At 39.6% G+C, this 27,614-nt stretch overlaps 1 protein-coding gene across 1 annotated transcript in view; it reads right to left on the bottom strand.

Annotated features, from left to right (window-relative positions):
- Positions 1 to 13,286: 13,286 nt before the first annotated feature.
- The window catches only part of GMPS (guanine monophosphate synthase), a 58,520-nt gene continuing 44,192 nt past the window's right edge, over positions 13,287 to 27,614 (bottom strand). The window contains exons 12-16 of the mRNA XM_004704257.2: positions 25,131 to 25,256; positions 20,701 to 20,816; positions 17,557 to 17,687; positions 15,892 to 16,064; positions 13,287 to 13,409 (exon numbers count right to left, since the gene is read on the bottom strand). Of these exons, the coding sequence (XP_004704314.1) occupies positions 13,308 to 13,409; positions 15,892 to 16,064; positions 17,557 to 17,687; positions 20,701 to 20,816; positions 25,131 to 25,256 (648 nt within the window). The 3' untranslated portion in view covers positions 13,287 to 13,307. The remainder of the gene's footprint in view (positions 13,410 to 15,891; positions 16,065 to 17,556; positions 17,688 to 20,700; positions 20,817 to 25,130; positions 25,257 to 27,614) is intronic.

Genomic DNA, 27,614 nt, shown 5'->3' with positions numbered 1-27,614 from the left:
CCTAATGTCGGGGGTTTAAGTGGAGAGAAAATGTTTTGAGAATGATGTACAAATGTGCTTTACACAATTGATGTGTGTATGGATTGCGATAAGTTGTATGAGCCCCTAATAAAATGTTAAAAAAAAATTTAAGAATTGGTATGTCTGTGAATTATCATAATCACTAAAACTTATCGATACATTTTCGGAAATAAGTCAACTCACCTTTTGTAAGTTCAAATATATAGCTAAATTTGCCAAAGCTTAAAATTACTTACAACATTCGCAGCAAAAACATTCCTCATATCCTCTTTGTTCATTTTCAAAATGGGAAAAAGATGCTATGGACAGGTTTTAGAAGCCAGAGGTTACATCTCATGGAATAATATGTTTTACTGGAATTCCCTAAGCTCTAGAATATTGTTACACAATATTTTGTATACTTTTGTCTCCTATACTGAGGATCGCTCTGCCCAGGCCTTAAGTATGCTCAATGATGGCCCTGCTCATGAAGATCACCTTTTCGTTGGGTGGCATGTTTCTGAGCACAAGCAATTCTGTTTTTACTGCAAGAGGGAAAGCAGCTTACAAGGACCACAGAATGTGGTGGGGTCAAGTCCTCTGTCCTGGTAGAGCCTCTGGGCCCTGGAAGTAATTGGTCCAGCTTCCACCTACCTGGCTCACCGTGGAGTTTCTCCACAGCAGGCTTACTTTCCTCTCTATATCGAGCTGGGGTTCCTGTCAGCCAAGTCCTGGGATGTGTGATCCGCCTCACATTCGGTTTCTCTTAAAAGCTTGATCCCTTTCAACCAATCATTAACTCTCTCACTGCCATCAAGTTGCTTCTGACTCATAGTGACCCGTAAGGACAGAACAGAACTGCCCCTGTGGGTTTCTGAAACCATAAATCTTTACAGGAGTAGAAAGCCTTGTCTTCTCCCATGAAGAAGCAGGGGCTTTGAACTGCTGATCTTACCGTTAGTAGCCCAATCTACTGCACAACCAGAACTCCCTGAGCCACTCACGAGACAGGTCTATACAGTACACACACACTGTCTGTGAGGAGCCAACTCCTCAGAGAAATCAATCATGTGAGGCCAAAAGGGAAATGTTTGATCAAAAACAAGTTCAAAAGTAAGGAAGGACCAAGAAAGGAGGATGACTGGGAAGAGAGAATCCAGGGAGGAAGTAGAAAGAATGTCATTACATTGCGGTGACTGTAACTGTCAGAAAGCAAAATGGTGGGGGGGGGGGGGGCAGTAAAATGGGTAAAAATATAATAGGAAACTCATTTGCTCTGTAAACTTGTCCACACTACAATAAAATGCTTTATAAAAAGATGGTCCTGGAAACAATAGGATAAAATTATAGGACTAAACTGAAATTCTTGAGAGAGGGAAGAAGAGCAGGCCACACTTCCTGAACTGTTAGAGACCAGACTCTCCTGAGACTACTGTGGCCCTAACATACTGTTAACTGAAATCATACCCAGAGGTCACCTTGCCGGTAAACAACAGATTGGCTCATAATATAAGCAGTATCATTCCTAACAGGTTTTGTAAAAATAATTTCTTAGTCCAAACAGTCAAAGATTTGCCCTAAAGCAACGATGAAAGATGAGGGGGGCAGGGGAGCTAGATGAACATAAATGAGAAGGTTGACACACTGTCACTGAGCAACATGCTTAGAGATTGTTCAATAGGACACTAATTTGCAGGGTAAGTTTTCACCAAAAGCACAGCAAGTTTTCTTCTAATTGACATGGCAATTTCTAGTGCTATAGGACTAAAAGGAAAGGGGGCTGGTAGAATGGGTGTGTGTGTGTGTAGATTACTGGAGGTACAGTCTAGGGGAATGGTGTGTGTGTAGATTACTAGAGGTACAGTCTAGGGGAATGGTGTGTGTGTATGTGTGTGAAGATTACTGGAGGTACAGTCTAGGGGAATGCTCAACTCATAGTTTACAAAAAGGACTCAGATACACTACATTGTTTCTGAACTGCCTGAACCAGGATGGATGAATTAGCCCAGTATCTGGCTTAAACTGCAAAACTAAATTAAGTTCGCAAAATTAAGTTACTCAAGTTTCCAACACTTGCAGCCCCATTTTATCCACTTAACCCTTGAGTGACTTTTGAGACGCACAGGGAAGCAAACCCTGCTCTTGCCATGCCTCTCCCTCCAGTGCTGAGGAGTCCAGGAGCAGGAGGGCCTGGCGATGCCACTGCAGCCAGTCCCTCAAGAACTGTCTGCAGAAGCCCAATAGACCTAACTACGCCTCCGCTAAGCCTATCTAACCAGCTGGACTGCCCTAGCCCTAAGGGAAGGGGGGAGGAGGAGGAGAAACAAAGTCCACAGACCACGCACCACCTGCCTTCTGGTATAATCAGTTAGGCGGTAGGGCACAAGTGTTAATGGAGAGACAAAACATGTGTCAGTTAGATTTTGTGTCAACTTGACCCTGTGTGAATGTGTAGGAGTTGAGTCCAACTTGTAAGCCAGATGATGCCTCTTTGGGTGTGCGCCTTTTAACAGGAAAGAAACTGGGGATCTTTTCCTCTCTGCCTCTTTGCCTTCCTGCTTGCTGGGACTCTGTCCCTGCCTCCACAGGCACCTGTCATCCAAATCCTGAGAGCTGTCAGCACAATATGACTAAGGTAAATTAAGACATGGAGGGGCATGCTGGAAGAAAGGACAATTACAGTAAATGCTCTAACATACAATCTGCAATGGTAGTATCAACTAAGTACCCCGTTCCCCCCAAAATAAGAGTGTCTTATATTAATTTTTGCTCCCAATTATGCGCCAGGCCTTATTTTCAGGGAATGTCTCATTTTTCCATGAAGAATTCAGTACACATTTATTGTTTAAAGAAACCTTGCACTTCCTGTCTGCTCCAGCTGCGCTGCGGCCAACAGGGAGCTGCGCAGCAGCGCCCACCATTACAGTTGAGTCCAGTTACGGTAGCTTCAGGGAGACAAGATTACAGGCTACGTTACCTGTCCCAGACTAGCTGCTTCATTAAGTTTTTTGTTTTTTTTTTTGGGGGGGTGCCTTATATTTCAGCGAGAGGCAAAACTGTAAGTACGTCTTATTTTGGGGGGATGTCTTACTTTCGGGGAAACAGGGTATGTGTGAATGACTACAAAGGGAGGTATGAGAGGATACTCCCCAGTCCTCCCAAACGGAATTCATTTCCCCAAAGCTATGTATTTAAATTTCTTAAAACAAAAAAACCTTATCACTATCAACATATTTTCCATTACACTTAATACATTTGTCACATCTGCAATTCCATTCTTGGAAACATTTTTTAAACACGTTTGGATGGCGGACAGCACCTGCCTCGTTGTCTTCACCTCTTCCACATGGTCAAATCACTATTCTTTCATGTCCCTCTGCATTCGTAGAAACAAAAAGAAGTCGCATGGGGCGAGGTCAGTAAGGTGTGTGGGGCAAGAGACATGCTGTTTTTTGCCAAAAACTGGCAGGCTGAGATGGCTACATTAGCAAGTGCATTGTCATGGTAGCAAAACCAGTCCCCCATTTGCCACAAATCAGGCCTTTTTGTTGCACACTGTTACCTAATCTTTTCAGAACCTCTAAATCAATGGTTCTCAAACTTCCTAATGCCACAACCCTTTAATACATTTCCTCAATGTTTTGAGGATGAGGGCAATGAATGCACAAATGCGCTTTACACAATTGATGTATGGATTGTGATGAGTTGTATGAGCCCCTAATAAAATAATTAAAAACTAAAAAAAAAAAAATACAGTTCCTCATAAAAGTATGTTCATTGCAGGAGGAGACAAGCCAGACGGGACGATGTAGCAACGATGAAAAATACAACTTCCCTCTAGTTCCTAAATGTTTCCTCCCCGCTCCCACTATCATGACACGAATTCTACCTTGCAAATCTGGCTAGACCAGAGGATGTGTACACTAGTACAGATAGGAACTGGAAAAACCGGGAATCCAGGGAGGATGATCCCTACAGGGCCAGTAGTGTGAGTGGTGATACTGGGAGAGTAGAGGGAGAATGGGTTTGAAAGAGGGAATCGATTACAAGGAACTATATGTGACCTCCTCCCTGGGGGATGGACAACAGAAAAGTGGGTGAAGGGAGACGCCAGACAGGGAAAGATATGATAAAACAATAATTTATAAATTATCAAGGGCTCATGAGGGAGGGGGAAGTGGGGAGGGAGGGGAAAAATGAGGACCTAATGCCGGGGGCTTAAGTGGAGAGGAAATGTTTTGAGAATGATGAGGGCAATGAATGTACAAATGTGTTTTACACAATTGATGTATGTATGGATTGTGATGAGTTGTATGAGCCCCTAATAAAATGATTAAAAAAAGTATGTTCGTTACAACTTCATCACTGTAATTTTGCTACTGTTATGAATGGGGCAACCCCTGTGAAAGGGTCGTTTGACCCCCAACAGGGTCGCGACCCACAAGTTGAGAACTGCTGCTCTAAATACAAAGCTTAACAGTCTGACCTGGTGGAACATAAGTTGACATGCACCATAAATTGACATGTTCATCCCGTTCAAAAAGTTGGCGGATGTCCAAGATGTAGTTTGTCATCATTCGACATCTCACCTTTTCTGAAAAGCACTCGTACACTTGAGTTCTTCCCATACCGCTGTCCTTGTAAGCTGTGTTCAACATCACAAGTTTCTGTAACATTTTTCCTGAGCCAAAAACAAAATTTCAAAGCTACACATTAAATCGGCCATCACAAAGTTTTGAGTGAAATTGCGTTTATGAAAAATTTCACTGTGACCAGGCGACACCATTGGGTGCACTAACTCAAGTGAGTTGCTTGATGCTCACCTAGCGGGGAAAAATGGGTACTACAAAAGCTCTACTCCACCCAGCACAATTCTGGTTTGGGGGGGGTGGGGGGGGGGGAGTACCCCTCATTGACATATGCTACATAGGTGAGGGAGGCCCTATGGACAGATAGAAACCAGATGGTAGGGTGCAAATGGAGAGAGTGCTCACATCTTGCAAAGACAACAACAATTTGCATATAAATTGTTGAGTGAAAGATAAATTGCTGTTTTCTTAGTCTATCTAGCACATTGCCAGACACAACACAATTGTTACTACCATGAATAAAGTCATGCTATGTTGGAGAATAAATATCAACTTACATGTACCTTCCCATATTAAATAAGAGCAAACTATTTAAAGTAATTCTGATGGATACATCTCTTGCCCTTTGAACAATAAGCAACAAAATACCACTACTTCAAATTTACAGATCAACAGCAGCGTATCAGTGATCTGATACGAAACCTCATGTTTTCACACTTATTTGGGGGCATAATAAGTGTTCCCCTACAAAAGCTGAAAAATAACACTAAACCCGAGATTTAAATGCCTCATGTTAAAAATAACATGCCTCATGTTTTCTAAAACTATGCTTTGTGATTTTCTAGCTGTCCAGAGATGTAAACCATTTCCAAACGAAACCTGACCTAATTGAAAAGTTTAAACATAAGCACCACCGAAATTGTTCAGGCATTTGAAGTCAGTATTACAACTGTACACTGAATTGTGGATTTGTTTATCTGACAAGGAGGTCCGCAACTCAAACTCATGAAAAGATTGAACTTCTAATAACCATATGCTATTCTCCAAGAAATCATATTTACCATCCAAACAGAAGTTGACAAGGAACCAGACTGTTTGCCTAAGGTTTGAAATTAAAATACACAATTAAGTGACAGCACTGCACTTAAAGAGGCTGAATATGTAAATTCCTACATGGTGGTTTGCCATGTGGAGACAAGATTACAGGCTAGGTTACCTGTCCCAGATTAGCTGCTTCATTTAGGTATTTTATACTTGGGAGTTGTGTTCTTAGACATTTATTCCTTTTAAGTAAGCCTTGTTTTCTGCTTGTAGATTTCTTTTAAGTACAAACTCCCTTAGAGATTGTGGGGGACCAGCTTCTACAACCAAATGGGTCCAAGGCGACGGTGGTGTAATTGAGGAGTAAATGAAAGAGACATCAGACAAGATAAAGCATGCAAGGGTTCACCTCAGCGACTGCTTCTGGAACCAGGTCCTAGGAGAGCTTAATGCATTCTCACAAGCAGAATCTTATATAATCTTGGACACGCAGGTCATGTTAAGTACATACGTTAACAGGAAGGGGTAGTACAATAGGCATACGTGTCACATGAAAGTGATGAGCCGGGGTAAATATGTAATAGGAAGGCACATACATAACAAGATGAAAGGACTCTCGAATCAAGATGACAGGCTAGCCTTGGTCATTTGAGCTGGCTTGACCTTAGGTGTTTTTGAGCTGTTCTCCAAGGGAATAATCTACGATTCTTACCAGAAGGGAGTGGGCCCTACTTAGGGTTGGGCCCATAGCTTTTGATGGTAAATAACCTGTATGCAGTTGACCTTCAAGAGTGTAGTAAGCGCCCACCAAGCACCAGCTTAAATTTGGTATTAAGGAGGGGCACTGAAGGGAATAACTTTTACTTAGAACATAAGGCACACCTCCAGCTCACGAATGTGAAGGTTCCCTCCATAAGAGCCCTAGACTCCCAGACTCCTTAGCAGTGGTTCTCAACCTTCCTAATGCCTCGACCCTTTAATACAGTTCCTCATGTTGCGGTGACCACCCCACCCCCACCCAACCATAAAATTAACTTCGTTACTACTTCATAACTGTCCTTTTGCTGTTGTTAATGGGGTAGCCCCTGTGAAAGGGTCATTTGACCCCAAAATGGTTCATTCAACCCCCAAAAGGGGTCTCAACCCCCAGGTTGAGAACCGCTGATTTACACACTCTCTTCCCAGTTGTGTTTCCCAGAGATAATGAATTGAATCACCAATTGGTTCCAACTCAGAGTGACCCTATGTACACAACAGAATGAAAGCTGCCCAGTCCTCACAGTTGATGTTGGGGTCCAATGTTACAGCCTGTGTCCATGTTTCACTAGGGGCTTCCTCTCTTCTTGCTGTCCTTCTACTCTACCTAGCATGGTGTCCTTTTCCAGGCCACTGAGCCTGCAGAGATCTGTGTAAGATTCATTCCTTCTGGAGACGCTCTTTCAGAAGCTGCTTTTTTTCAGTAGCTGTTGTGATAAAATACAAATAGTACAGTTTCACTTACACAAAGTAGAAGAAAAAAACCAAAAAGCATGGTGTAACACTAATCATCTCTACTTGAAGTAAATTGTGCATCGCAGTAAAAAGCGCCATCTCCTGGTTCTCATGACCCTTTTTACACCGTTTAGGAAATCCAAACTTTGCGTAACAGTATGGGACTCATGAAGTGCTCTCAAAAGCAGAAAAAATTCTTGTCATTACCAAAAATCAAACCAAGAAATATTGAATTGCTTGGAGGTATCATAGATTGTGGTCTGCAGATACAATTATCCAGCATTTCAAAATAAATGAGCACAGCATAAAGACCAAGGTAAAAAAAGAACTGTGAAGTTGTTGCTGCAGGTATGCCAGCAAGCTAGAAAACCTCACACTTTGGCACCTTTATATTTATTAAAAATGCAGCTTTTACATGGGTACAATATGTCATGCAAGTTAACATGGAAAAGTTAATAAATTATGTTACCCATGACTTCCAGTCATACGGTTATGTTTGGAGAGTCGTTAAGGATTTTTGACTTTACAGGGGTCGGTGGCCCCAACTTCTGGTGTTCAAAGGTCAACTGTACAGTGCAAACATCACCACAGAAAAGAAAATCAAAGTCAACGTGTCTAACCAGATTACAAAGCTTGCATTGTTGTACAGTGCCCAATAGACATATTCCATCAGTAATTAGCAAAAACCAATCCATTGGTAATTAATAAACACTCACTGTCATCAATCCATTCTGACTCACAGCAAGCCTTACAACTAGGTGGAAGGACGGTGGGTTTCACAAGACTGTAAATCTTTATGGCTATAGAGCACAACTAACCTAAGTGGAAACAATAAGTACTACTTTTGGTGGACGCAAAAACTTAAGTGTAACAAAATGAGGACGTTAGAGAGCCTATGTAAGGAATCCTTAATCCAGTATTTCAAGTCAAACTAGAACAGAAATAGAAAAGTAAAAGGGTCAATTCAATAGGTTTCCTATTCAATAGTAAATTGTCAACTTTTTCTTTAAAATCACTGGTGACAGAAAGTTGCTAGGGCAGTAAAAAGTAGTCAGTCATTGTAAACAAGATGATTAATACTTTGGGAGGGCACTTATTGATGGTTAATTACAGAGACCTTACTTTTAAACTTTGCCTGTCATGAGGAACCAAAGGCTTAAATCCTAATTCCCATTCTGCCAGCTATTTTAAGAAAAGCATTCCAAGGCATTTCATTTACTTGCCTCAGGGGACTTAATAACTTTGGGAGACCTTACCTACACATTATATGGCTAACTGAAAACATTAGTACTGCTCAAATTCTTGGACCCAAGCAACAGGAGGGGGAAGAGAGTGGGGGAGCACCCAGTCAGCATCCCAACTCATCGTGATCCTATAGGGCAGAGCAGACCTGTCCCTTAGGGTTCCAGAGACTAAAAATCCTTGAAAGTGAATAAGCTACACCTTTCGCCTACAGAGCCTCCAGCCGGTGGGCTTGCACTGCTTTTTGTTAAAACATTAGCCACTGTGCCACCAGTGCCCTAACTATGAATATGAGGGTTAATTATAGTATTTTAGTGTGCATTTCTAAGATTGTTGAACACAATCAGGTCATTATGAGTGATAGCAAACTCAAAAAAGACTGCTGCTAGGGTCCGTTAATACAAGCACAAGTTTATTCCAAAGTATGTTCAACATGGCTCTGTGGATGGTGTGATTGGAGCGCACACAGCAAAGCTAGTTTATGCCATTATTGCCACAAACATAACATACTAGGAGTAATCACAGTGAGTCAACAATTATATGTAGTCCAGTTAATAAAATATTTTTTATTGAACAAAAATTGTCCAAAAGGTTACATTCAAGCCTTTGTGTAATAGTGCAATGGTGTAACGATAGTCATAAGTAGGATAGCCGTCAAAGGGAATTACTTACCTTGACAACTGCATTCTCCAAATGCACATGCTCCATTGGATTACTCAGGTGCCAGAATGCCAGGACAACTCACGGTTTAGGGTTATGATCTCAATACGACACCCATGATCTAGCCATAATTCTCTGAAGTATGATGACTTTGCTAATCGACGGGCTCTTATTGACGCGATCGAAAGATATCACAAAAAAGTCCCCAATTATAAATGAAGATGGTGCTGCATAAATCCAATCCAGGGAACTGAGGTTACAGGTAGACAATCCTTAGCTTTCTGGGGAATGAGACCCAAATGACTGGCTCAAGAAAAATCTGAGTCACTGCAGTAAATTGCCGAGTTTCGGTTTCATGACCCAGCAAGAGCTGGCGAGCTGAAGGGATATGCAGCATGGGCATGAGTCTCTCCTTTTTGAAAGAAAGGGGGGTGGGGGGGAAGAGTTGAAAAAGGGTAAACCCATACACAGTTCTCAACAATATTTATGTCAACTCTCCGAACTATTACTCAACGGGCCCGTGTACTCTCTCTAACAGCATCAGGTGAATCAGTTCTAAAGTCTGGGCCCTGGTTCTGAACTACTTAGCGATAGCTAAGACCTTCAGCAAGACAGTCTCAATGCCCTCTTTTTTTCATGTGATTAAGATTTTCTGCCATTTGGTTAAGCCAGGGTGCCAATGATGGATTTCCACAAACCAGATAGATATCAGAAGTTTTCAACCCTAAATTATCTGAGGGCTAAAGATTTAACTAAGATTTACTTCAGCCTCACCTTAAGATTCTAATTTAATTATGGGGCTTAGGTGTTATATTGTTTTAACTCTTCAAATAATAGCAATAGGTAACCAAGAGTTCGGAACCACTGTTAAGGTGAGAGATGGTGGAATGCCTAGGCCTCTTCAGTATTGACTGGGATTGGGAATTGGTATCTTGGCACGCTTTGAAGGGCAACAACTCCCATTGGCATTACACTGCACAAGAAAGGATTCAGGGATGTAAGAGCTAACACTGTCACCATACTGTTGACTACACCCTACAATGGCGAAAATAAGATATGCTGGTTCCCTCTATCACCTGTGTGGCTCATTACCTCAACATGAACCAAAGAGGTCCTTTAAGGGGTGGAGACATAGAACCTGATATCAGTTCCCCAACATCCTGAGTTTGGGTCAATGAAAGGAGCACACATTGAGGGAAAACTTAGATGCCACATTCCAATATGCATCCAATTATGAAGGACTGAGAGGTATAAGGAAGGAGGAACGTGGGAAGAAATGGGAGTGTCCCACTAGCATGGAAATGTCAAAGGAATTTCTGGAAGTTTGCATCTCCAGAAAATGATCAGTCAGTCGTTGTAAGCAGGTTGATTAATACTTTGGGAGTACATTTACCATTGATGGCTTTATAATAAATATTAAAACATATTCTGTCAAAGTCAAGGCATATTCTGTCAGCTTTCCCAAGAACAGAGTCTCAAGAGATAGTCATCAGGAGCACTTTGATGGGTGTTAACATGTGTCAGGTATAGCACAAGAAAGTTATCAGACACCTTGTTGATCTATAGAACAAGTTCAAAAATGACATTTGATTTTAGAATGTGTGTTATTTACTTTTGACTGGGTTACACCTGATGTTAAAAGAACTGAAAAAACAAACTAGTTGATCTATTTTGTCTCCTGCTATGTGACCTGAGAATCTGCTCCCATAAAGATTATATCTAGAACTTCTGTGGGGCAATTCTATCGTCACATTGGGTCCCTACTATGTGTCAGCAGTGACCTGACAGTATACAATTCATGCTTTATTTTGCTCTAATGTCAGAATTTAGGGCTGGGTTTAATGTTGGAACAGTTGCCTCCAACTACAGAAAAATAAACTACTTACAATGCTGGTGTGGCTACATGTGTACAGCTGTAGTAAGAAGCTATAAGAGATCTTTTATGGATAAATCTTAAGGCCTGGCTGCTCCAGTAATTAAAACCAGCTAATTGTATTATTTTTAACAGAATTGAAATTTACAAAGGGGACAAACAACCGGGGGGGGGCGCTAGGTATTGATTCTTGGAAAGTCTTTTGTATCTGTCAGAAGTAGTAATAACTAAGGAATGCTTTTACTTAACTGTTTGTATCCTATCCAGCAGGAATAACGAAGCAAATCGTACTAAATTAAAGAGCCTAGCAATGGAAATGAGATCAGCCAAGAACAGCCAATACTGGATATTATTAACCAAGCAGCCACCATACTGTGTTGTTAAAGATAATCATCCCATTGATCTGCAATTTTAGGTCTCAAAATTCAATGACAGGGCAATTGAGACTCCGGAAACCTGGTATGTATTTCTGAAATTCAATAAAGTAGCAATTCTTAAACTGGGCTGATTCCTAGCCTGCAGACTAAAACCTAACTTTTGAAACTGCTCAGATGAAATACTGTGTAGGCCAAAGCAAAAGCACTTTACAAAGGAAAAGGGTGCTAAAACATTAGAACATTCCTGAGTTCCAGAAAAATTCAGTACTTTCACTACCCCATTTCAAGGTATGATTTGGAGAAACTTCCCAGTCTTAAAGATTATATTAAAAGGGGTTCAATAGACAGGTTTCAACAAAACACTAGGTTATTCAAGATTAACACTTTCTTTAACTGGGGAAATTCTCAAAGCTTTTCATATAATGAATATCATGGTTCTCCAAGACTAATGGACAAATGTGCAGCACTTCTCAAACTTTATCTCATGGACTGGGTGTTTCACCGGACATACTTCAGCTGAACAAACAAACAAGGACTCTGATGATATATTCCTCCTAGATTGCTAGTTTTTGCTTAAATATAAAACCATAAGCCACTTTTGTTATGAAAACAAAAAATGTCTCCACATACATAAATGCGTATTGATAATACGTTGTCTGATCCAGCTTTTTCAAAAAAGAGAGTGAACCCTTCACATTGGTAGAAGACAGACACCCAGCAACGACGAAAGAAACATTCCCTTTGCTGGCCCTGCAGCACACTTTTCACTGAATCCTAAGCAAAGTCCTGTCCCTGTCAGATTACAAACACACAAACAAACAACTTGCTAATTAGTTACATGGCAATAACCCGAAATGGAATTTGTAAAAAACAAAACAAAACCATAGTAACATTTTTCACTTGGCTAAGATATTGAGAGAGGAATTTTGTCTGTAAAATGAAAGTCTAGTACTACTTTTATTCATATGACTGCTCATATGAATGTCAGAAATGATTGGTTACAAGTTGCTGGTAATAGCGCGAGATGCTGAAACCAGCATTCCCAGATCTTCTTTGCTGGTTGATAGAAAAGATGACAAGGCTAGGCAATTACATCGCATAGACCAAAACTGACCAATCTTTGGAGCCATAGGTAATCAATCTTGTCTCCGAACTAACTGTAGAACTCTATGAAATGTGGTATTTCACATTCCCATTTTTAAGGTGTGTGATGGCTTTTGTGATCTCAGAGCTGCTCCCCTGACCAGGCAAACAAGAGATCAAGCTCTTCTGGAATTCTGTGTGTGCTACTCCAGAGACAACACGAAGGCAGTCTCTCACTGCTTTGGAGAAAACACAAATGTTCTCTGTAAGGGTATGGAAGTTGGTTATAAGAGAAGATAAACTCCCGATTACTGGAAATGTCAACATTGAACACGGAAGCATTTATATAGAATGCGGTTTCAAAACATTTTCAACTAGGACCACTCAAGTTTCTCCTCCCATGGCTGTGGCATTACAAAAGTCTAAAATACTTCAACAAATTCCTGGTGCTCTTTCCATCATAAGGAAACTCCAGTTTCCTACAAAAGACAGCTCATCCATACCTTTATATTATCTTTCCCTCCCCATCCTTCAGTGGAATGTTTACTTACAGAGAAACTCTGATATCAAACCACTTAATTTACATGGTGAATGATGACTGTTTCTAAGAGCTCTTAAAATCTAGCATGGTGTGAAAACTCCCAAACTTATCTTTATAGAACATCCATAGCAACAGTAGGTCTTTACATAAAGAACAAATGAGAGAAAGGCAAAAGCAGTATCATCTGTCTGCGCGTAGGCAATGCCGTCTTGTTGCACCCGTACAAACTCTTCAGTCTCATTTAGTTATCACCAATTTAGCTCGTAAGAGTTGATGTTTGTTCCAGCAGAAAACTCACAAATGTGATGTAGCAGCTCCAGTTAACTCCTTTTACAGTACTACATGTCAATACTGGGAATCGTCTAATCAATTTAAACTTCACTCAGTACTTTAACAGAACAAGAAATTTATTACTCCCACTCAGTAGTTCCTGGGGGCTTTGATGTTAAGTCATACATAATTCGAGAAATACCAGGTATCTTCTTAATCTCAGTGACCATCTTCAACACGACCTGTTATAAAACAAAGATTATAAATAAAAGAATCAAGAACTCGTGCACGTCAAACAGTCCTAGAGGGCACGCATTTGCCATTTAAAATGAAAATGTAATATACTTTCACTATTGTCCTCTTTTATGTGAGATACTCTCTAATTATGTACAGTGAACCTGTTTCTCTGTACAAAAGATATTAGTGTTTTAAATTCGGTACTACTCAAAATGTGCTCTGCAAATAGGCGCTTTGCCTGTGAAATGTTAATGCATCAGTTACATTTTAAAAAGTGGAAAGAATAAATGCTTAGAAACTTTTATAGCAATTTGCCATTGCTGTGTCATTTAAGCATACAATTTTTCTGTGTCTAAAAATCAATGCTTCTCAAATGCTTTGTGGTTTAAACATAAACTCTTGGTATCAGTTACATACTTTCAATATCAACAGAAAGTAAAAGTTTAGAAAATAATGATGGCGGGGAGCATAGGACCAAGTCAAGGTATGATGGAGCAACGATGAAAAATACAACTTTCCTCTAGTTCCTGAATGCTTCCTCCCCGCCCACTCTCACGATCCCAATTCTACCTTGCAAGTCTGGCTAGATCAGAAGATGTACACTGGTATAAATAGGAACCGGAAATACAGGGAATCGAGGACAGATGAGCCCTACAGGACCAGTGGTGTGAGTGGCGATATTGGGAGGGTACAGGGAGGTGAGGTGGAAAGGGGGAACCAATTACAAGGATCTACATGTGACCTCCCTGGGGGACAGACAACAGAAAAGTGGGTGAAGGGAGACGTTGGACAGGGCAAGATATGACAAAATAATAATTTATAAATTATCAAGGGTTCATGAGGGAGGAGAAGCAGGGGGGGTGGGGGGTGGAATGAGGAGCTGATGCCAGGGGCTTAAGTGGAGCACAAATGTTTTGAGAATGATGAGGGCAGTGAATGTACAAATGTGCTTTACACAATTGGTGTATGTATGGATTGTGATCAGAGCTGTACAAGTCCCCAATAAAATGGGAAAAACAAAACAATGGATTGGTTAAACAAATTTTAATACATTCATATGCTGGAGCCCTTCAGAAATGTTTCTGAAACAGAAATGGGAGTAGCGATACCAGAAGGGCAGCACGAAGGCGGGGAACAAAAAACAGAAAAGTAGGTGAAGGGAGATAGCAGTCGGTGTTAAGGTATTAAAATAATAATAATTTATGATTTATCAAGGGGTCACAAGGGTGGGAGGGAGGGCAAAAAGGGAGCTGATACCAATGGTTCCAACAGAATGTAAATGTTTAGAAAATGATGGCAACATATATACAAATATGCTTGATATAATTGATGTATGTATGGATTGTTTAAGAGCTGTAAGAGCCCCCAATAAAATTATCTTAAAAACAAACAAACAAAAGCACACAGAACTCTGAGGCTCTAAAAATTACTGCCAAGGGTTTTCTACAAACTTTCTGAAGGTTGGTAAGTTTCAGCAGAAGGAAAGCTGACTCTAAGCAATATTCTCCAGCCCAGCTATAACCACAGCTTTGCATCAAAGTACTAGTAAAGTCCCATTAATATAGTCGTATTTTGATTTGCAAATTCCAGGAGCCCTGGTGGTACAGTGAGTTACAAGTTGGGCTGTTAGGCAGAAGGACAGCAGCTTGAAACCGCCAGTCCTTCCCATAGGACAAAGATAGGTTTTCAATTCCCGTAAAGAGTTAAGTTTTAGAAACCCACAGGGGCAGTTCTATTTTGTCCTACAGTCACTATGGCTTAATGGCAGTGAGTTTTTGTGATTGATTTCCAATTGGCATTATATAAAAAAATCCTCTGAATAGAAGAGGGTGGAAGAAAAAGTAAACTGGGGAAATGGTGGTCAAACATGGAGTTGTTAGTAGGTTCTTATTCAGCATCTTATTTATGGGTATCTGGCCATAATGCCATTAAATCTTATCTCATATTTGTAATAAGCTTTTACTCTACTCCTAACATTTGCTTCTTTACGTAGGATGTACGTAAAGTACAGATTAGAAGGATCAGATAAATTGATTGCAGTGGATTACTCTACACACAGTCATCAGACATCTGGAGGGGTACATTAAATCTAAGGCCTTTTTCTGATACAGTGTACTAAACAGTAAATACATGGGACCCCTGGTGGCGCAGTGGGTATGCATTGGGCTGCTAATCGAAAGGTCTGCAATTCAAAATAACCAGCTGCTCCTCAGGAGAAAGAAGGGGACTTTTGACTCCTGTAAATAGCAACAGTCTTGGAAAGTAACAGGGGTGGTTAGTACTGTTTTATAGGGTTGCTATGAGTTGGCACAGACTCCACAGGAGTGAATTTGTTTGCATTTCTGTGGAGATAAAATGTAAGAGCCAACCTCACTAACAGATTATCAACTCCCAAAATAGAACACCGTCAGTCTGGTCCATTCACTCTATTATAAAAAGCATGTTTCTTTTTATAAATGTACATGAACAAAAATCTATGTAAATTACCTCTACGGGGATCTCACTGCCAGGTGTCGCAGGTATCCCAGTCATGAAGTCACTAGTGATAAAGGTTCGAATAACCACAGATCTCTGGCATGAAGGCTGCTTCTGGAGTGGATCCCGATCAAAATGTAATGGTGTCAAAATCACGGGCATCTGGCTGATTTTCCCAGCATAGCCTAGAGAAAAAAGGTTAAGATGCAGAACCAACCAGGGAGAAGCATTTCAACCCGGTTCAGTAACATCCTCTCCCACAGACACCACTGTTGGGAATGATATCATGCATTCCTACAGCATGCTAAAGTTGACTCAATCAAAAACACAAACAGAATCAGATCATTGCAGGAACAGGCTAGTCTTGTGAAATATATTAAAAAAAAACTACCACACCAGTGATCGATGACTGACAGAGCTTCCTATAGGGCTGTTAAATATACAGGAATTTTGCCTTATTGGGCCTAAAGGTATATGAATATTCTCTTTGGAATTTTAAGAAATAATTCAGAGGAAAATTGATTATATTCCTAAAGAAAAAAGTCTAATTTCTTTACTTCGACACCAAACTAAACGGGCTAGGTGTGGGGAGCGCACTCCTGAACCCCTAAGCTTCAATAGGAAGGAAAATGAAAATGGAGTCCAATCAGAGACTCTTAAACCACCACTGTAGATAGGCAGCACATCACATGGTCAAGGAGTTTTTGCTACCTCATTCATAATATGGTTCTACTAAGTAATACTGCCAATTACAGAGACTGCTCTTTAAAATGGAAGGGGCCAGGAAATGCAGCCTAGGTTCTGGGTAACGCAGGGTGGCCTCTCTGGGTCTATCCAGACAGGCGCTGGGAGCTGAGATGTGCTCTCCTCTCACATTCCTTGCAAACAATGCCTAAGCAGCTCACTTTTCTCTTCAGAAGTGAGATGGTTTTTTGTTTTGTTTTGAGAATGCAACAAAGGTAAGTGTGCTTTCTGACAAATGTCTTATTCATCAGGCTATAAAGAAGTCACCCAAATTTGATGACCCAAGGAGAAGTGGAAAAAAAGGACAATTTTCCTATTCTGAAACACCACATTCTCAAACCTCCTCCCCTTTCCTTAATATTCCAGTTAAGATCGATGGTTGTATGGAAAGGGCATCTGAAAAAAATAGTATGTTTGCATACACTGGATCCACAAACATTCTGAATCCTCTTGAACAGCCTAAAGCTATGTGCACGAAGGTAATTGAATTATAGTCAATTAACACGGTAGTGCCATACAGAGAAACATAAATAAAAACAGATGACAAAAACCAGTGGTTTTTTTTATACTCTTTCACAGGTATAGGTTAGCTTACAAGGCATTTTAGTTGGGGTGGTGAAAGAGAGGGGAGTTGGAAGTACAGACGAAAGTATACAGATCCAACAATATTTAAACATATTTGAATATAGCGTATGTGTACATGTGTATACACTATATTTAGTAGAACCATAACTATGCTTCCCAAATAAAACATATATAACATATCTGTGAAACAGGCATCAAGCTCTTCAAAAATGTTTTATATAGAAGGCAACTTAAAAGAACCTTCACAGAATATGTGAAGTGAACTGAATTTAAAGGCTGTATAGTTATAATTCCAAGCTTCCAAAACCTAGCTGCCACAAGCAGTGACCAACAAAATGAGCAACTTACCAGACTCCCGGAGAATGTTATGGGCCTCAAAATCAGCTTGTCGTAAAGTACTAAGCACACCTGTTGTCAAGAAAGTAGGAGTAACATCTGTGGGAGGTTCTTTAACTGGTGGACCAAATATATAAACAACTCTAAAAGAGGGGAAAGGAAAAATCATAAAACAGCAGGTTAGCAGGAGAAACAAGGTGTACAGAATAGCAGTATTCTTTCCCACTTATTCCTAGGCATCTCTCCAATCCACTCTAACTGACCATAAGGGTAGGAAGATGTGAAGTGCACCTTCCTCAAAGAGTATCCTCTGGAATACTAGAATCTCAGAAGATACAGCACACCATCTATCACAGCCTCTTTTCACTAAGCTTGTGGAAACACTGAGTTACATAAGTAAGTGTGTTCCTTTATGATAGGACTTAAGAAATTGAAATATATCAATATGTGTTGGAAATCTCCAAAAAGAAGATACAATGAAGTTCCATGATGCCAGAGAGATTTTCATCTCCACTTTACTAAAACTGCCACTGAAGTAAGATTTGGTATTCTACTGCTTCCTTCCAACGACAGAACTCTCATTTACTGATAAAAGCAGATGTCTGAAAGATAGAAGGCATGCTGTATGATGAAATGAGGATCAGACAATTACGATAAATCTAAGTTGAGTTATAGAGAATACAGTCCTTCTAACCATAATTCCTTAAGCAATATAATTCTGGATTTTTTACCCCTGTGGCTGCAGTCTTATTTCAGCGAACACTGTCTACTAATAGGAATAAGTTTGGATTAAGACCTGAACATAGTAGAGGGTGTGAACCATGGCACACCCTTTATTTCCTTGATGGCATCTTTAAGATCCCACCACCATAGTAGAGTATGAACTAAGCAACACCCTTCGTTTCCTTGGGGGAATTTTTACTCCATTTTAGATTATGGGAGCCCTGAAGGTGTAGTGGTTACATGTCGGTTGCTCACTGCAAGGTCAATAGTTCGATATCACCAGTAACTCTGTGGGAGAAATATGAGGCTTTCTACTCCTGTAAAATGTTAATAGTTAGCATCTTGGAAGAGGGTGAACATTTGGGACATCATCCATCTCCAACTCCTTGGGACTAGTCTGGTATTAGTTCTTCTACAAGAAATGATCACGATGTAAACCACAGCATTATCACTAGTCTAGAGACTTACTCCACAATCCAAAGCCAGAAAACAGAAGGCAGTCTAGACAGAGGTATGGTATGAGTGTGACCTAAGCATGTCCTTTCCAACTCCAGCAGCAGACAGAACTGCCCCTTCTAAGTAGTCCTACTTGTCTCTAATAAAAAAATAAATCTCAACTTGCAAAGGCAAAACCCCAAAACATCTCATGTTCAGTTGAGTCACATTTCAAAGTTATTGTGCACATAAAGCAAGCGCCTGTGTAAACACAGAATAATGGCACAATTTAATAATTTTATCTGTTTCTTAATGTGCACTCGAAGGGTAAAAACGTACAAAAGAGAACATTATCAGGTCAAATCCATGACTATTGCCACCAGCTATGTACTTTATTGCTTTCCTCCAAATATTGCATAGGAGGGGAAGGGTTGTTTCTTTAAAAATCATTTTATTAGGGGCTCATACAACTCTTAACACAATCCATACATACATCAATTGTGTAAAGCCCATTTGTACATTCATTGCCCTCATCATTCTCAAAACTTTTCCTCTCCACTTAAGCCCCCAGCATTAGGTCCTCATTTTTCGCCTCCCTCCCACCTCTCCCTTCCCTCATGAGCCCTTGATAATTTATAAATTATTATTTTGTCATATCGTGCCCTGTCCAACGTCTCCCTTCACCCACTTTTCTGTTGTCCGTCCCTCAGGGAGGTCACATGTAGTAATCGGTTCCTTGTAATCGGTTCCCTCTTTCCAACCCACTCTCAGGAGGGGAAGGTTTTAATCTCATGCACAGAATTGAAGTCACACTTCTTAACAACATATCTCAAACAATCCTTTAACTTATCCAACCTAAAAACATCCAGTCATTTCTGACTCATAGCAATCCTATTTAGGGTTTCCAAGGCTTTAACTCTTTATCTCTAAGTGGGTAGTGGATCTTGTGGCCAGCAGCCCAACAGCCAACCCACAGTGCCACCAGGGCTCCTTAAGAAATCCTTACAAGAGAAAGTAATTATTAAGCAAGACAATGTTATGTATTTGTTCTTTTTGCCTTATTATCTCTCACAGATAAGAGTGATCACTAGTGTACCAAGTTTCCCTCATTGTAAAGATACCAAAACTGAAACAATTGTACCTTGTACAAAGATTCCATCATGCAAATTACAAACATAAAACATATCGTCAAATCCCAATAATTTTTTAAAAAGTTCTAGCTATCAAAACCCTAAGACTACTTCTTTAAGGACCGCCTAGCCTCCTATTCTAAAAGCCCTTGTGGCATAGTGAGTTACAAGTTAGGCTGCTGAATGGAAGGTCAATAGTTTGAAACCAACAGCTGGCTCTGCAGGGAAAAATGAGGCTTTCTACGCTCACAGAAATTTTCACTCTGGGAAAGTCATAAGGGTAATTCTACCCTCTCCTATAGGACAGCTATGATATGAGTCGAATCAACTCAAAGACGGTTAGTTCGGTTTGGTTTTAGAGGTTCCTATTAAAATATCTAGTTCTCTTTGTTGAAGGTCAAGCTTTTTATTTTTACTTTCCTTTACTGGAGGAAAGAAAGCATAGATAAGGATAAAAGATTATGCAATCAAAAGGCAAGAAAGAAATGTAGAATATAAAAAGATAGACATCAAGTGATACACAGATAAACACCCTTGGCAAAAGAAAGAGATAAAACCACAAATGCTGTGGAATAAAAAGCACATTAGTGATACATTAAGTGTAATGGAGTCAAACCAAGGGAAAGGCCATTTTCTGTAGAATGTACAAAATTTATTAAGTAGTACCATTCTTCAGAATAAGAATTATGACCCGCTGCTTTGACAAAACATTTATCTCCAGTCAGTAGAGGCATTCTGTATTTTGTGACTTTAACTTCACTGGAGTAAACCCTAATGAGTATGCTCCCAGCACTGACTATATTAGTCAACATTCAAAAACCACATCCCTCTACTACACCTTCCCCCTTGAGCCCCTTGCAAAACATACCTGTTAATGTTGTGACACATACGAGGTATAAGCCTCGCCAGGAAAATCAAAGACTCCCAGTCAGGCTCTTCTTTACTGGAGATTCCACACACATAACTGTAGGAACGACAGTCACCCTGAAGTAGAAATGCAATCAATTATTTATAATCTCTTTTTATTGAAGATAAAAATATGGGCTGGAGAATATCCTGTGCATAGTGATACCATTCAAAGCAATTTTGTCTTTCTGAACAAAAACTAGGTGTTTGAATGAAAATACATAAACTAGATACCCCTTATCCAATTATATAAATAAACCCCAAATTGAAAATCCAATACTAAATGCTATCAGTTCAGACATAAAATTTCATGGTAAACTCAAGAATCTATATGCCAGAAGCTCACTGAAGTTTCATTCAAAATACCTGCCCAACTGTAGATATACAGTATACCTTATATACTCAAGTATAAGCCGACCCAATTATCAGCCAAGGCACATAATTTTACCACAAATGCTGCATTTAAAATGTACTGAAAAGCTCGGATTATACACGAGTATGTACAGTACTTAATTCAGTAAACAAAACCTACCCATATTTATTGTGCAGAGACTGAAAAATAATTTCACAAGCATTTACTTACCAAATCGCTGAAAAATTAGAGAAAATCTTAATTTAAAAATAACATTCATTACCATGTTGTTTCATTCAACTAACATGCTTGTATAAATAAACTTAAAAGCAATTTTTAACGCAATAGAGTCTTTATATTTACAACTACCTAAAGTGTCAACTGCTAGAAATATGGTACTTCAGAGCATTTTGAATAATACTTGAGTAATATCTACCCTATTTTGTGGAATCCTGGTAGCGCTGTGGGGTAGGCACTGGACTGCCAAAAGTCAGCTCCAGGAAACTGGTGAGGTTATCTGCTAGAGTGAAGATTTACATGGGCGGGAATTCTATATAGGATTGCTAAGAATTGGAATTGACTCACGTCGTCAGTGGGTTTTGAGGAAGGGTTTGTAGTCACTTAAATGTGCAGCATGCTCTTTAATGTGAGAAGCCATCCTACAGAAATGCATGCATAACTATTCAAAGACTGAGGGTATTTCTTGCTGATATGCCGATGATGGTTAAAAACTTAGAAAAGTGAAATAATGGCATAGCCCTAAATGGAGAATTACTCAACAGTTGAAAAGAATAATCTACTTGCAATGGTGTGGAAAAATAAGATGCCGATGTTTTTTCAGTTAAATGTCCATTTATAATCAACTCCCTTTTGTTTCTTTTAAAAATGTTTCTGGAGTAACAAAGTTTAACTGCCACTGCCATAGTCATTTCCAACTCATAGCAACCTTGTATAGTTTCTGAGGCTGTAAACCTCTGTGGGAAAAAGAAAATATTGTCTGATCCTGTATCATCCTCAAAATTGTTATATTTGAGGCCACAGCTGCAGCCACTATATCAATCTTCTTAAGGGTCATCCTCTACTTTGCCAAGCACGTTGTCCTCTGTCAGAGATTGGTCTCTCCTAATAACATGTCTGAAGTACGTGAGACAAAGTCCTGCCATCTACTTCTAAGAAACATTCTAGTTGTACTTCTTTCAAGAAAGATGTTTGTTCTTTTGGCAGTTCATGGTACTTTCAATATTCAAATGTATCAATTCTTCCATGATCTTCCTTGTTCACGGTCTAACTTTAATATGGATAAGGGGATTGAAAATACTATGGCTTAGGTCAGGCACAGCTTAGTCCTCAAAGTAGTATCCTTGCTCATCAACACTTTGAGGTCTTATGCAGGAGATTTATACAATGGTCCATTTGATCTCTTGACTGCTGCTTCCATAAGCACTGATTGTGGATCCAAGAAAGATAAAACATTTTGACCACTCCTATCTTTTCTCCATTTATCATGAGGTTGTCTGTTGGTCAAGTTGTGAGGATTTTGGTTTACTTTACATTTTAGAGTTGTAATCCATACCAAAGGTTGCAGTCCTTGACCTTCATTAGCAAATGCTTCCAGTCCTCACTTTCAGCAAACGTTTGTGGCACTTTCATATCACAGGTTAATAAACCTTCCGCTAACCCTGGCACTGAATTATTCTTCATAAAGTCCAGCTTCTCAGATTATTTTCTCACCAAAGACTGAGTAAGTACGGTCAGAGAATATAATCCTGATGCACACATATTCTAATTTTAAATGATGCAGTCGACTGTTTTGCTTCTTGATCCATATACAGGTTCTATGTGAACACAATTCTAGGTGTCCTGGGATTCCTATCCTTCTCAATGTGATCTATAGTCTATTATGATCCAGCCAAATACCTTTGCACGGTCAATAAAACACAAGTAAACCTCTTTCTGGTGTTCTCTGCTTTCACTCAAGATCCAACTGACATCAGCAATATTCCCTCATGCCACTTCCTCTTCTGAATCAGGCTTGACTTTCTGGCAACTCCCAGTCACTGTACTGCTACAGCTGATTTTGAATGATCATCAGAAAAATTTACTTGTATGTGATAGTGATATTGAAAGTCTGATCATTTCTTTATTCTGTTGGGTCATCTTTCTTTGGAATAGGCACAAATATGGATGGATCTTTTCCAGTCAGTTAGTCAGGTAGCTATCTTCCAAATTTCTTGGCATAGATGAGTAAGCATTTCTAGAAACATTTCAACTGCTATCCCTTCAACTCCTAGAGCTGTCTTGTTATAGGTTAATGTCTTCAATGCAGTAACCGAAAATTAGATTTCTTTTTGAGCTTGGAAGGATCTCGGCTTCAAAACCCAATGAATGAGACTACAGTAAAATTAGACATCTCACAACAAAAGACTTATTTTGGTGGGAAAATTAGTAGAATCTGAATATTCCATTTTTAAGCAAAGAAGTAACATATTCAATGAATTACATTACCTGAAACATACCTAAGAGCTTTGATACATAACACTTCACTCAAAAGGTGGGGCACAGCTAATTTCATTCTGTACCTAAAAGTTAGCATGCATCATAGGGTCTCAAACTACAGACCTCTGGGTTGCTCCCTCTGGAGATTCTGACTCATTAGGTTACACATGGAACCCAGAGATCAGTTTCCAATGAGCAGCCAAGTTTGGAAACACAGAACACATACAGTGGGAAGTTCTATATAATAAATCTAGAAGACTAAGGAAACTTTTAAAAATCAAATAAAGCATTTCCATTTTTATATAGTAGGATAATGTCTAAGAGGCTCTGGTGGCCCGAGTTAGCTCAGTGAACTAAAGTGTTGACAATCTGAGCATACTGTCACTCCCAAAGTAAGAAATGTGGCCATCTGCTCTAAACAGGAAGTTCTATGGGACAGTTCCACTCAGTCCCACAGGTTACTAATGAGTCAGAACTGACTCGATACATGCCGATAAATCTCATAGTAAATGTCAAAATGAATGTAAATGATGAGATGATTCAAATTCACTGAACAAAAAAACCCCAAATATTTCAACAATTTTAACAGTTATTTCAATAATGATATTTAAAGCAGCTAAGCACATAAAGTTGTAGGCAACCCTTGGGGGAAAAAAGGACTAGGAGGTCAGTTCTATAATCAAAATAGCTAGATTTATCATTTTTGTGAATTAAAATGCTTTAGTTTAATCTCAAAATAATAATGAATTACCTTGTATAGAAAGAACTACATGAATTCAAGGAAAAGAATTTAAAGTACACAGCTCAGACACATATATGAAGAATTCTTTTTAAGCTTCTGAAAAAGGTTTTTTTTTCGATACATAATTCCATTATAAGAGGACATCAGAAACACATCAGACCTTTTCTATTTTGCAGAAGCTCTAAATAGCAGAAAACAGACCGTAGCCTTTTTCCACCCCTCCAAGCTTCTCCCCCACCCAGAAACATAAGAGAACGTAATGCAATCGGTTTATGAACACCACCTTGAGAGTGAGAACTACACTATTCCCACATGCTTTGACAACTGGAAAAGCGGAACTACAAATATAGACAATGTCTATCATCATCACAGCTACAGGAGGGCAGAAAACACTGATGTAGGGAATCTACCACCCGAGAACAAAACCTCAAAGTATAATGTATTCACCTGGGCCTTTCCTGAAAGCTGAAGACTTCTAGAGCCACAGTGTATTTCAGACAGAAGGATCGATGAAGACACGCTTTCTTCCAGGCAGAAGAAAGCAAGCCAACTCTATAGTAAACAGTTCTTTCAAGTTTGACTTTTGGTTACATTGGTTGACATGTTTCAAAACTATAAAATCTCACCCCGACTAGTTATTCCCTACAATCTTATTTACTCCATAAATGTTCTAGAAAATATTTTTTTATATTTGTTAACTCGGCATACATACTTTCATTTATCAGCCACTTCCATACCAGTTAATTCAGATGTCATTATTAGTGGAAATAGGAAAACAGGCCAATGAGCTCACACAACTCACCTGCACACCTACAGTTTTAATTGGCAGTAAGAAGGCATTCAGTGAATGCAGACTCGTAATTTGCATCAGCTTCTCCTGATCCTCTTCGGTTGTACAGGCTTTGACTCTTTGTAACAGTGTATGTGGCTGAGAAAATCAGAGACATTTCTTCAGGTTTTGAACACTGCAGTATAAATCCCTTTACTATCTATTCATTACATACCCTATCTAATGAACCTACACGTTACTGGTTTATAGCAGTGTAGGTATTTCTATTTAATTTGTATGTCTACACAGTTAAACCCCTGCAGTCCTGGTGGTGTATTGGACTATGAGTTGTGGTGTATTGGACTATGAGTTGTGCTGCTCACAAGGCCCAACAGTTCAAATTTATGAGCAACCCTGCAAGAGACAGACTTTGTACTCCTGTAGTTACAGTCTTGACAATTCACAGGCAGCAGGGCAGTTCTCCTCTGGCCTACAGGCTCGCTGACAGTCAGAATCAACTCAGTGGATGCAAGCTTGGAGTTTTATGCAGTGTTCTACAAAGTGCCTTCATGAGGGCTAAGGCTTAGGAGTGATACAATCAGATGAGAATTACAGATTAGATTGACATACATTAAGGCCTTAATTCTATCACCAGAAACATGACACCTCACGTGAATCAAATCCTTTTTTATCATCTCTAATAGTTGTCATATAGTCAATTTTGTCTGAAATTAATACATCTCCACTAACTTCGTTGTTCAGATTGTTAGTTGCCTAATACCCTTTCTTATACTCTCACTTTATCCCTAGGTATTAAGTTTTCTTCTTAAACTTCGGTTGGCAATGTATGTCTTAATTTTGAGTTAATGACATAGTTGAATTATATTACTCTATTCCTTTCTATATGCCAGACTTTTGTTTTTGGTAATCATTGGGAGTCCTCTTGGTTCTTACTATAATCCAGGGGTTCTCAAACTGTGGCCCGCCGAGGACATTTATCCTGCCCCCAGGTGTTTCCCCCGCTGTTTTACTTCAAAATGAAATATGTGCAATGTGCATAGGAATTTGTTCAGTTTGTTTTTTAAACTATAGTCCGGCCCTCCAACGGGTCTGAGGGGCAGTGAACTGGCCCCGTTGAGAAAGTTTGAGGACCCCTGCTATAATCCATACATCAATTGTATAGATTTGTACGTATGTTGCCATCATCATCTTTGAAACATTTACTTTCTACTTGAGTCCTTGGTATGAGCTTTTTCCCCTCTTCTGCACCTTTCCACCCTCGTGGCCTCTTAATAAATTATATATGTTTTCTTATCTTACCCCATCTACTGTCTCCCTTCACCTACGATTCTGTTGTTTGTCCCCCCAAGGGAGGTGGGGGTTGGGGTGTTCATACATCAATTCTTGTGATCAGTTCCCCCTTTTTTCCCCACTGTCTCCCTACCCTCATGGTATCGCTACTTACATTATTGTTCCTGAAGGGTTTATCTGTCCTGGATTCTGTGTGTTGAGAGCACTTATCTGTACCAGTCTAGCCAGATTGTAAGGTAGAATTTGGGTCATGACAGTGGCAGGGAGAAAGCATTAAAGAACTAGGAGTGTTGTGTTTCATCAATGCTATACTGTGCTCTGGTTCGTCCCTTCCTTGTGACCCTTCTGTGAGGGATGTTCTGTTGTCTACAGATGAGCTTTGGGACTCCATTCCAATCCCCCTCATTTGCATCAATATTGATTGTATGTTTTGGGTCCTCTGATGCCTGATATCTGATCCTATCAATACCTCATGATTACACAGCCTGGTGTGCTTCTTCCATGTGGGCTTTGTACCTTCTCTACTAGACAGCCAACTTGTTTTAACTTCAAGCCTTTAAGAGCCCAGACATTTCTTCTTTTAATAGCCAGGCACCATCAGCTTTCTTCACCACATTTGCTTATGTACCCATTTTGACTGCAACAATTCTCAGGTAGGTGGGCATCACAGAATGCCAGGTTGTTAGGACTGAGTGTTCTTGAGTTGAGAGAGGACCTGAGTGGAGAAGACCCAATGTCTATCTGATTGATACTTACCGTATGAATATATGTACATAGACCTATATCCCTGTTATATATTAATAAATTTACATATATACATGCCTATACTTATACCTCTATAAATGTCTTTTGCCTCCTACTTCTTTCCTCTATACGCCTGACTTTTTAAGGCTTATTTCTTGTCTTAATTTAAAATACTATGTAGATCTGATAATAAAGCCTTAATTCCTATTCTTTTAGTAGTTCCCCTAAGTGTTAACCTGCATACGTAACAATGGAGAATCTATAGCTCTGTCCTCTCTATAAACAATAAAAACATATATGAATATTGTAATTCCAATCAACCACCTTTTTGACAAAGTATAAGGAGAAAGATGAAGCTGTTTCCACCAGTAAAGATTTAGCCTCGAAAACTATATAGCAGTGGTCCTCAACCTTTCTAATGCCATGACCCTTTAATACAGTTCCTCATGTTATGGTGACCTC

Source organism: Echinops telfairi, unplaced genomic scaffold (assembly GCF_000313985.2).
Source record: "Echinops telfairi isolate 266 unplaced genomic scaffold, ASM31398v2 ScPeMD7_7420;HRSCAF=8458, whole genome shotgun sequence".
Taxonomy (NCBI): domain Eukaryota; kingdom Metazoa; phylum Chordata; class Mammalia; order Afrosoricida; family Tenrecidae; genus Echinops; species Echinops telfairi.
This window is presented reverse-complemented; position numbering and strand designations above follow the sequence as displayed.